The sequence below is a fragment of the Mangifera indica genome, chromosome 2, assembly GCF_011075055.1.
Source record: "Mangifera indica cultivar Alphonso chromosome 2, CATAS_Mindica_2.1, whole genome shotgun sequence".
NCBI classification, from domain to species: Eukaryota; Viridiplantae; Streptophyta; class Magnoliopsida; order Sapindales; family Anacardiaceae; genus Mangifera; species Mangifera indica.
In genome coordinates, this window is record NC_058138.1 from 2,524,237 (window position 1) to 2,535,984 (window position 11,748).

Below are 11,748 nucleotides of genomic sequence, written 5' to 3' on the forward strand. Positions count from 1 at the left end.
AGGGTCCCAAGGATCACTTAGACTCATGAGAAAGGGTTCACTTTTCCAAAATTTCAACAATCGACTTACGTTCCTATTTTCCTAAGTTTCTGCAAGCAACAAAAAGCCGATTTCGATACAGACTTCAAGCAGCAATATCAAACCCAAGGATGATAGATGAGATAATCCGAGCAACTGATACAAGCGATCATTGAGAATCTTCTTAATTATAGTCTTGAAATATTATTATGAATTTTGGTTATTTTTGTTACGTGTCTATAAGAATTATGTGTGGCTAATTTCTATAATTTTTTGGGATTGAGAGGGATCTTTCGATCCACTTGAACTTGTAGTTTTTACATTCTTATTAACAAATTTCGTTGATGTTTTATATAATGGATGAATTATGTTTTATGTCTAATTTCTACCTCTCGATAGTCTACGTGAACTTACTGAGTTTCATTAGTTTAGCAGCTCAATAGTAGTAGTGGTATTTTAATCGCATTAGTTAATACACTGTTAATATAGGTCAGATTCCCTAGCTAACCTAGATTGTGAAATAAACTGAAGTGTTACTTTGACATCTCGTGCACTTGCGAGCAAAATGCAAAATAAACTTGACAAAAAGTGATTGTATCCCAGATGCTAACTGGAGCCATACTCTTCAGGAGCAAAGTGAAGGCGAAGATCATCATGCATAAAAGGAAACAGATAAAAAGGTAAATCTAGGAAAAGTGAACAACATTCCAAGTAGTTGCCTTTTCTTCTTATGAAACACAAACGCATGAATGAAATTTAGCAGAAATCAGAGTGGAAATTAACTGAAACTAAACCCTTCATGGATTTTGTTAGTATATTTCTAAATAAATTTTGAAAATTTTTACATGCCTTGTGTATTTAGTTCTGCCTTTCTAAATAAATATATGGTTAATGCTTATTTTTCAACTATTGGCTTAATCCCTTTGCGACTGCCATAAATCTCTTTGAAAGTTCACTTTTCGAATTTGTACTTCTTGAATCCAGGTAACCTCGTTTAGAATTTGGATAACCACTATACAACATGAATAAAATTGTGAACTATATTGCTTATCTCTTAATTGATCAAATGAAAAGGAATTAGAGCAAAGAATGAAAAGGAAAGAATAATGTTTCAATGATAATGGAAGCAAAGAAGCCTTGAGTCCCAAGGCAAAGTCTATGTGAAATCTTTTCTACTTTAGTGCCTTTCTCTTTTGTCCTTCAATTGTTTGATGCTGTAATTCTTCTCCTTTGTGTTACAACAGATTCTTAATTTTCTTATGAGGAAAAGAATATATTTTTAAATATTATATCAAACACATTTTCAAATACAAAAAATGAACAATCTGAATTGTCTTTACATTTTAATAACTTTTTTTAAGTAATAATCAAGAATATGCTAACTCATTTTAAGGTAGAAATAATATAAGAATCTGCATACATAAATTCTTTATAAAAGAAAAGAATATGAAGCAAGTAGCCTTGAGTTGAGAGAAAAGGCAAAGGTGGAACCAAAGAATGACTTGCATTGAGAGGCAGGCAAAGTATATATGAAATCCAAAATACCAAAAGGAACTTGGGAAATTGTTGAAAAGTGCTCTGTTTTCCTCTGTTTTGCAGAATAGTTGAAAAGATTCTTAAACAACTTTGAAAAGAATGGAACCAAGAAACCCTGAGACAGAATGAAAAGGATGGAAGCATTATAAGATAGGAATTACACACCATTCTCTTCTCTTTTCTACATTCTATCCATCATTATTCAACCTCAATCTCTCAACAATCAGAAACACTCAAAAATTCACATCATGGAAATTGTTACTGCACCTGTGAGTTCCATTTCTGAGATTATTTTCAACCGTTTGTTTGATGCAGCAGGCCGTCAGATTGGTTACCTGCTCAACTACAATGACAACATCAAAGCATTAGAAAAGCAAGCTCAGAAACTCAAGGCTGCTAGAGACAGCATCCAAGTGAGAATTGATGCTGCTGAAAGAAACAGAGAAATTATCTTACCTGATGTCCGAAATTGGATATCAGATGTTGGTAAAGTCAACGAAGAAGCTGAAAGGTTTTTAGACGATGAAGGCAATGCAAACAAGATGTGCTTCAGAGGGTGGTGCATCAACCTCAGATTGCGTTACCGGTTCAGCAAGGTGGCAAAACAGAAGATAGCAGAGATCACTCAGCTCCAAGAACATGGAAAATTCCAAACTCTATCTCAGCCTGCTCCTCGTCCTTCAGGCATTATCTCTCCAACTGTGGGATTTTCTGGAATTTTCAAATCCAGAGAATCAATCAAGAATGAAATTATGGAGGCCTTCAAAGATGACAAGGTCAGCATAATTGGAATATGTGGGATGGGGGGTGTGGGTAAGACCACACTAGTGAAACAAGTCGGCATACTAGCCAAAGAGCAAAAGTTGTTTGATTCAATAGTTATGGTCGTTGTGTCCCAAACCCCAAATATCATGAATATTCAAAGAGAAATTGCTCACACGCTGGATCTGAAATCATTATCTGATTGTCCTGAATCAACAAGAGCAAGTTCTCTATGGGAGAGAATTAAGAAGGAGAAACGAATACTCATAATATTGGATGATATTTGGAGAAGAATTCAATTGGAGGAGATTGGCATTCCTTTTGGGAAGGACCATGGAGGTTGTAAGATCATGCTTACCTCTCGAAGGAAAAATGTATGCGATCAAATGGATTGTGACAAGACATTTATTGTTGGAACTTTGACAAAACAGGAGTCATGGGCGCTATTCAAGGAGCTTGTTGGCATGGATGTTGAAAATTCTAATCTGAGCTCAATCGCAAGAGAAGTAACCGCTGAATGTGATGGTCTACCAATTGCAATTGTGACTTTAGCCAGGGCACTGAAGAACAGGGCCATGTATGTGTGGCGTGATGCTTTACAACAACTTAAAAGGTCAACATCAACAAATGTTGAAGGAATGCATAAAAATGTAATTTCATCATTGAAGTGGAGTTACAATTTTCTGGAAAGTGAGGAAAAATCTGTCTTCTTATTTTGCTCTGTATTTCCTGAAGATTTCGTAATTCCTGTTGAAGTCTTAGTGAGATACGGAACAGGATTGAGATGGTTCAAAGACTTGGGGACAATTGATGATATTAGAGTCAGAACACATGCTATTGTAAGTAACCTTATCTCTTCTTTTTTATTGATTGGGGAAGAATTTGGGGAAGAATATGGTGAGAAATCTGTCAAAATGCATGATGTAGTTCGTGATGTTGCACATATCATAGCACCCGAACACAACCATACATTCTTAGTAAAAGCTGGTATTAGTTTGAAAGAGTGGCCAGAAAGAGATACATTTGAAGACCTCATGTGTATCTCATTGATGTTAAATGATATTAAAGAAGTACCAAATGCGATAGAATGCCCAAAGTTGCAGTCGTTACTACTGCAACGAAATTCCAAATTAGTTGTCCCTAACAATTTCTTTCAAGGCATGAAAAATCTTGGAGTTCTAGATTTAAGTGAAACTCAATTATCGCCATTGCCTGAGTCACTTTCCTCTCTTGTAAACCTTAGAACTTTGTATTTTAATGGTTGCAAATTGGGTGACTTATCTATAATTGGAGATCTAAGCAAACTAGAAATTCTTAGCCTTTATGGTTCTAATGTTAGGGAGATCCCTATATCGTTTAACCGATTAACTCATTTGAGACTATTAGATTTGAACTATTGTAATAAGTTGACACGAATACCACCTAGTGTCATATCCTCTCTTTGTAAATTAGAGGAGTTGTACGTTTTGGAAAGTTTTAGGCTTTGGGATTTAGAAGGAGATGGGGGAGATTCGAGAAGCAATGCGAAGCTTGCTGAGTTACAATTCTTGTATAGAATAACTAGTTTGGAAATTATTATCCCAAACCTGAATTTCTTAATTGATAATGATGTGCCATTCAAAAATCTATCAAGCTTTACAATAATAATAGGTGCTCTAGAAAATACTGAAAAATGGAATTTTATGAGATTTCCTGGCAAGTATTCACGAAAATTGATGATCTCATATAATAATGAGGTTTTGATTTTAAGATTACTTGATTGTTTGAAGAATTTGGTAATTGAAAGAACAGAGTGTCTACATATTATAGGTTTGGACAACATCTTTCATGACCTGGTAAATAGAGGACTGAATGAACTGAAGGGTTTAGCAGTGCTTAATCAGAAGGTAATATTTCTTGTAAATATTTTGGAATGTTCATCAAATTTAAGTTTCCACAACTTAGAGTTTCTACAAATTATTGGCAATCCCAACTTGGTTGAAATATGCCATGGTGAACCCTCAATCCAGTCCTTCAATAAGCTCAAAAATTTGACTGTTGATGGGTGCGACGGGTTGTTGAATATTGTTCCAAGTAATTTGTTATGGAACTTTCAAAGTCTTGAATATTTGAGAGTAACTCATTGTAATTCAATGGCATATATATTTGATTGTAAAGAGGCTAAGGTGGTAGATGGAGAAACAAAGATGCTCTCGTCATTAAAGATTCTAGATTTGGATGATCTAGCAAATATGACACATATATGGATGGGTGACACTCAATTCATAAACCTATGCAACTTGAAGAGATTGGATTTGTATAAATGCCCGAAGTTAATTAAGTTGTTTTCACGAGCTTTATTGCAAAGTCTTGTTTGTTTGGAAATTATGAGCATACACTATTGTGACAATTTAGAGGAGATTTTCATAATGAAAGAAGAAGAGGATTTAATACCACCAAAGAAAGATCTCACCACAACCTTATCAAGTTTGGGAAACTTAAGTTCAATACATATATCTTATTGCTCCAAATTGAAAAAACTATTCACCCCTTCTATAGTCAAAAGCCTAGTAAAGCTTAGAGGCCTTACAATAGTTGAATGCTCAACACTGGAAGAAATAATCACAAATGAGGAAGCATCATCATCATCAATAGAAAGGATTGTGTTTCCTAGTTTGTTCCGTTTGGGCCTTAGATGGCTAAACAACCTTGGTTGTTTTAGCTCAGGTTCATATTCAATTGAATTTCCAATTTTGGAGACACTTGATATCAATAAATGTCTCAGTATGAAGATCTTTGGTTATGGAGAACAACTAACACCAAAGCTCAAAAAAGTTAAGCTTAACTCCACATATAAAGAACTATGGATGGATAACCTTAACTCTACAATCCAACAATTGTTCAAAGAACAACAGGTATGTGAAGTAATTAATTGTTGATTGTAAACAATTGTAAATATTTTTTTTAATAAATTGTATTGGAAAATTAATAATTTAGACATGATAATAGATATAGTTATTTTGTTAGAGAAATAATAAATAATGGAAAAATGTGAATTGTTTTGCAGGAGGAAATTAGAAGACAAGAAGTAAATGGTATGAATGATTTATGTTTCACTAAATCAATTAACAAATTATTATTCTTGTTTGGCTAGTCTCTAGTCATATCATATTTTTATGTATTATCAAAACTAAACACAGGCGGGTAATTTCAGTGATGAGACACGTGTCATGCGCTGGTTTGTTGAAATATGTCCTCATTATACTGGCATACGTGTGTTCAATATTTGAAAAAGCTCTCATTAGATGTTTCTTTTTATTTGAATCACAGAAGACAGTGCTGAAGCCGGGTACGAAGAAGAAGAAGAAGAAGAAGAAGAAGAAGAAGAAGAAGAAGATGAAGAAGAAGAAGGATGAAAATGCATCAACTCAGACTTGATTCTGCAATGCATACTGGTGCGAACCATGTTCATCAAATTTTTATAATAATTACAATGAAATTAAACATTAATTTAATATTGATTAATGAACTTCAAAGAGGAAATTTACTATCAACTGAATCAAACTTGGTTATAGTTTTGTCATAATTATTATTGACAACTGAAGTTTGTTAATGCTTTGTAGAACAAGACTGGCATCCGGAGCAGCGATTATAATTGGCAAAGCGCAAAATGGGAATTCTGTTTAATGTTCATTTCCTAGCAATGCAATAACCTTGGATGTTTATATAAGAATTCAGTTCAATTGTAAATATTTATAATGCCTTTTTCTTTCTTCAGTGGCTTGATGCCCCCTTGCCATAATCACAATATAGTTTATTTAGATTCATATCAGAAAATTGTAACAGAACATGCAGGGGAATACAAAGCATGGATTTGTAGCAGAAAAAGAGAAGCAGACAAGCTGAGAGGTTTTTGACATCATTTGCAATTTATAGACTGTTGAATTTTGATTTATTAAATTTTTACTGGGAATAGCAACGGTTAAAATCCTTACTGCAGGATTAATGATTAAGCATTATCAATATCACAAATAGGTGGGCAAATTCAGTGTGGCAAGGTGGCATGCCGATGTATACTTACCAGAGGAGGCACATTTCATACGCTCGTTTATTCTGGGTACTGAATTCCCTCACTCTTGCTGATATAGCTCTAATGCGTATTTAATTTGTCATACTGATACAATTCTATTGTTTTTGTAATAGAAAATTGAGTTTAAAACAAACTTTAGAACAGGTATGTAACAAATTGCCATTTATGTTTTCTCATTAGTACATTATTTGTAAGCTCAAATGGCTTAAATGCTTGAATCTAGAAGAAATAAACATGAATGAGAAAGGAGAAAAGGCTGCTGCTTGCATCAGCAGAGAAGATGGTGTTCCTAGCTTAACTGAGCTGAAACATGCTTTGTTTGAGCCGGGGGCAGATGCAATATTAGCAGCCTTACCTTCAGCAACCGTTATGTCTTCCTCAAGGGACATCTCCGATGACGATGACAATAAATTTGTCAGATCTCGTTTGAGAATTCATGATGGTGCTACTGTCTTCGGACGGTGTGATAATTTTCCTTTCTATGGCATTAGTTTGGCTTTATTCAAAAGTAGTATATTGAGCAGGGGATGATACAAAAAGTGAACAAGCTATCCACATAAACCAGGATTAGTGTAGCAAAGGCCTTGAGTATTTTAAATATTTATACTATTTCAACAATAATTGGATGTAAAATGCTTTTTTTCATTCTTCAGTGGCTTGATTCCCCCTTGCCATAATCACAACATACTTGGTTTAGATTGATATCAGAAAATTTTAATTGAAAATCCAGGGGAAAACAGAGCATGGAATTGTAGCTTGAGATGAGCATGGAAGTGCAGAATATCAATCCCATTCACATCCCACTGAAAATAAGGTTGGAGTGTTACCTCTGAATCTTGGAGGACCAGAGACAGTCCACAAAGTTCAGCCATTTTTGTTTAATTTATTTGCAGATCTGGTAATTCAGATTGTCCCTTCTTTCTTTGTCCTTAAAATTATTATCTCTTTTTATATTTGCAGCTTTAAAATGTTACTTTTGCACCATTTTTTTTTTAATAGAGGACATCATACGCCTGCCCAGGTTATTTCAGTTTATTCAATGGCCCTTGGCTAATTTAATTTCTGTTCTACAGTTTGACATGTCCTGCTATTTGTGGCATTGTTTATGTTTGGGCCATGTTTGTTCATTGCATTTTATCTATTTTCTTCCTCTTTTTCTAAATTTTTACTTAGAAAATCTGTGCTCTATTTTTTTTCATTTTTGTCCTTCAGTTTTGTCTTTAATATGGCGTATTGTAATTTGAAAAACTTGTTGCAGGCACATGCTCTTAGAATTGCCCTGGAAGCAAAGAACTTACCTGTCAACATCTATGTTGGAATGAGGTATTGGTACCTGTTTACAGAGGTAGGTTTTAGTCTTCTCACCTTTTTTCCTCACATTGAACTGCCATGTGGTTTATGAGCTTGTATCCTTTTGTTTTGTTAAATGTGATTTCATGGATCAGTTTTTAAACTCTTTTGAAAATAATTGAAAAATAGAAAAAACAAAGACAAAGCAAGAGATAGGTTGCCCTTTTTTTCTATTTGTAAGCTTCTTTCCAGTGTTCAATTGCATTATTTTAGGACAACATGTTTTAACTACTGCTTTATGATAAGAATTGCCCCTTTCTATCTGAAAATTGTCAGTGTCCTGATAGTTCAAAATTTCGCTACATTTGGCAGATTAAGAGAGACAAAATTACAAGGCTCGTAGTGCAGCCACTTTATCTGCAGTTCTCTATCTCTGCAATTGGGTTAAGCATCCTTGTTCTTGAGAAAATATTTAGGTGCTGCTTCCGTTTTAGAATATTCTCCGATTTCTTGCCTGTGGTAAATCAATTTGTATATCATGAACCATTTCTGAGTGAGAATAATATGTCAGGGAAGATGCATACCTATCAAAGATGCCTGTTTCTATCATAAGGTCCTGGTATCACCAAGAAGGTTACATCAAGTCTATGGCTGACTTGATTCAGAAAGAGTTGGGGAAATTCTTAAATCCTGAAGAGGTGAACTTACTTAGTAGATACTCCTTTTCTATATGGATCTTTTACAGTACAAAACCAGTATATGTAATAAAATTTGGCTTGCTTGGGTTGGAGTCGTTTGATGTAATAAGCTCTATACAACTTTTTTGACTTCTGTATGTGAAACTACAGGTAATGATCTTCTTTAGTGCCCATGGAGTACCAGTTAGTTTTGTCGAGAATGCTGGTGATATTTACAGAGACCATATGGAGGAGTGTATCTACCTAACAGTGTAGAACCTGAAAAGGCGAGGAGTTGCAATGATCATACTCTGGTATACCAGGTTTTACTTTAAAAGAAATCCAACTGTGTAAGTTTTAGCTTCCTACTTGTCTTCCCTAGATTATGAGCACTCTCATCATTAGGTTGGATACTAAAATGTTTGGTTGGTTATTCTTTGGTTTTTCATTCCTTTCCCCTTCTTTTGTTTCGTTAGAGTCAAGTAAGGCCAATACAATGGCCGAAGCCCTACACTGATGAAGTTCTTGATGCGCTCAGGCAGAAAGGAGTTATGAGTCTTCTGGCAGTTCCAGTCAGGTGCATGACTAGTTACAAATTTAGCATTTTCGTGTGTCGATATGAGCACTGAAATGGCTATCTACACAGTTAAATTAATTGTTGCATTTACAAATGCAGCCTTGTGAGTCAGCAGATATAAACACTGGGAGAGATTGGTATGGAGTGACGGGAGTTGGCTCTTGAATCTGGCATTCAGAACTGGGGGCATGTAGCGGCCCTCAACTGCACACCTTCCTTCATCATGCTCTGGCAGATGCTGCACTAGAAGCCTTACCTTCGGCAATTGCTATATCTTCCTCAAGGAACAACTCCAATGAAGACAACAATGGCTTTGTGAGATCTCATTTGAGAATTCATGACGATGCCACTGTCTTGCGATAGTGTGATAATTTGACCAAACATTTGTGTTGAGAATACTGGTGATCCATGCAAAGACCAGATGGAATGCAAAAATTGGAAAGCTGATGATTTGGCAACGATCATACTCTGGCATACCAGGTTTGATTGTGAAACCCAATTTCATATGTTTTAGCTTGCATCTTTCTTGTCCACCCTTAATTATAAGTACTGTCACAACTGCTTTCTACCAACTTTCTTGATCTCATATTTTTGTTCCTCTTCATTAGGTTGGGCACTATAATGTTTGGTTGCTTAATTCCAGCACTGATGAAGCTCTCCTTGGGCTAGGCCAAAATGGTGTCATGAGTCTTCTGGCATTTTCAGTCTGGTACATGACTCGTTACAAAAATATCAATTTTGTGTGTCGATATGAGCACTAAAATGGTAATATACAGAGTTAAATTAATTGTAGTATGTATAACTGCAGCTTTGTGAGTGAATGCATAAAAGCCCCTGAAGGCATTTACATGGAGTACAGGGAGTTAGCTCTTGAATGTGGCAATCAAAAGTGGGGATGTTTTCCTGCCCTCAGCTGCATGTGTTCTGCCATCACAGATCTGGCAGATGCAATACTAGAAGTATTGCCTTCAGCAACCGCTATATCTTCCCCAAGGAACATCTCCAATGAAGACAACAGTGACTTGATTTTGGTGATAGTGGTCTGTATTATGATCCCAAGTGTAAAATATGAGACTCAGATCCCTTACAGATATGTATAAACTTTTAGTATGAGATTTATCTAGTTTTGGGTTTTCTAATCTCAATAGTTAATTTTTAGATGTATTTCTTTCAAAGTTCATACCAATTTGCTATTGCAATGATAGGAATGGGTTATGATATTTTAGTTTGCTTCCAGTGGTTCCTTGGACAAGCATTTGTCTGGTAATTTCTATTTTGTTTTGCAACTAAAATTATCTTACATTGGGTCGCTGTTTTTCTCATACTTTGATGCCTATTTAGGGGTGTTTTTGAAAAGAAATCATGCTATGCATCCAAAATGATATGGCATAATGTTACACCCAATGGTATGTTCAATATCTTTTGCAATTCATATTGTGTATTGAATTTAGATTTATTATCATTTTTGCAAGATATCCCGACTATATATTCCAATTAAGGTTGCAAATGAATTAAGTCACAAGTAACCTAATTATTGTCGAGCTAAACTTGAGCTCACTAACTCTCAGTTAAACTCTTAAAAATTTGAAATTTTGGACTTACACTCTTCAAATATTACATTTAAACTTTTAATAAAAGGGTAATTGATAAATTTATAACTTATGAGATTTAACTAGCATTTTCTATCTAGAGCTAGAGCCGACATGTCCTATCTCAAGCTCGAGCCTCCCTAAAACCCAATCAAGTATTAAAATAACTTGAGTGAATCTAACTTGGATATCTATTGCGTTAGATACTCCTTTATTTTTATTTGTTTGACCAAGGTGGAATATTCTAACATTTAATACATAAGACGATCCATCTAAACTTAGATATAATTTATTTGATCAATCTAAAATAGGGTTTAGCTTTTCTTATATTACTCATAGATTTATTTAAGTTCTGACAAAAGGGTTTAACTTCTTTTAACTCAACTAATTATATTCAAACGGGTTTTAAATTAATGTTTATTAGGTCCTTACATCTTTGATACTTCGTTAGAAATATAAATCCTTCGACATTTATTAATTACAAACTTCTTAATATTATCCTAATAGAAATACATTATACTAAGAATAATAATATAATTCTACAAAGATTAGAAAGGTATTTCCTAATCCAAATTGTATTATTTATTAGCTTATAAATACAAGATTTTGAGAATGAAGTTAGCTCACTGATGGAGAAACATGTGAGATCATCATAGAGCTTGTCTTTGGAAATCTTTCAGGATATCAGTTTCGGAAGGTATCATATTGTTTGACCTAGTCCTTTTCTAGGTATTGGGATATTAATATTCCTTTTGAGTCTCATATATTTAGACTTGACAATGGGTCGTCTCAAGGCTAAAAAATCCTGACCTGAGGGGTATAATTGCAAAAATATGGGTTGTGCGTCAGGGCCTGTGAGGAAGGCCTATGGGCCTGCAAACATTTTCAATTGACTGGTCCATCAAAACACCCACACTAACACAATCCAGCAGCTATGATTCGACCTGTCAAATTAGACACACCCAACCCATTGTCACATTTACATATATTTAAAATAAAATAAAATTTACATTAGCTATGATGATATTAACTTCCTAAATATAAATTTGTGAATCCAATTTTAGAACAAAAAACATTAACAAAAAAACAAAAAAAGTCAATTTAAAAAGCAAGAAAAACACAAAATATAGGATTTTGTAAAGAACAGACAAAACAAATTTATAGAAATTAACAAATGAAAAATGGCAATCAAGATTTAAAAAAAAAAAATTCTCCATAGGATTCCTTACT

General features: G+C 34.4%; 1 protein-coding gene and 1 pseudogene across 1 annotated transcript; both read left to right on the top strand.

The window, feature by feature from the left end:
- Positions 1–1,802: 1,802 nt before the first annotated feature.
- Positions 1,803–6,916, top strand: LOC123203431 (disease resistance protein SUMM2-like). Its single transcript, XM_044619792.1, has 3 exons — positions 1,803–5,210; positions 6,331–6,412; positions 6,609–6,916. The coding sequence occupies exons 1-3, from the start codon at positions 1,803–1,805 to the stop codon at positions 6,914–6,916; spliced, it is 3,798 nt and encodes a 1,265-aa protein (XP_044475727.1).
- Positions 6,917–7,774: 858 nt separating this feature from the next.
- LOC123203449 lies at positions 7,775–10,029 on the top strand (annotated as a pseudogene).
- Positions 10,030–11,748: the final 1,719 nt, after the last annotated feature.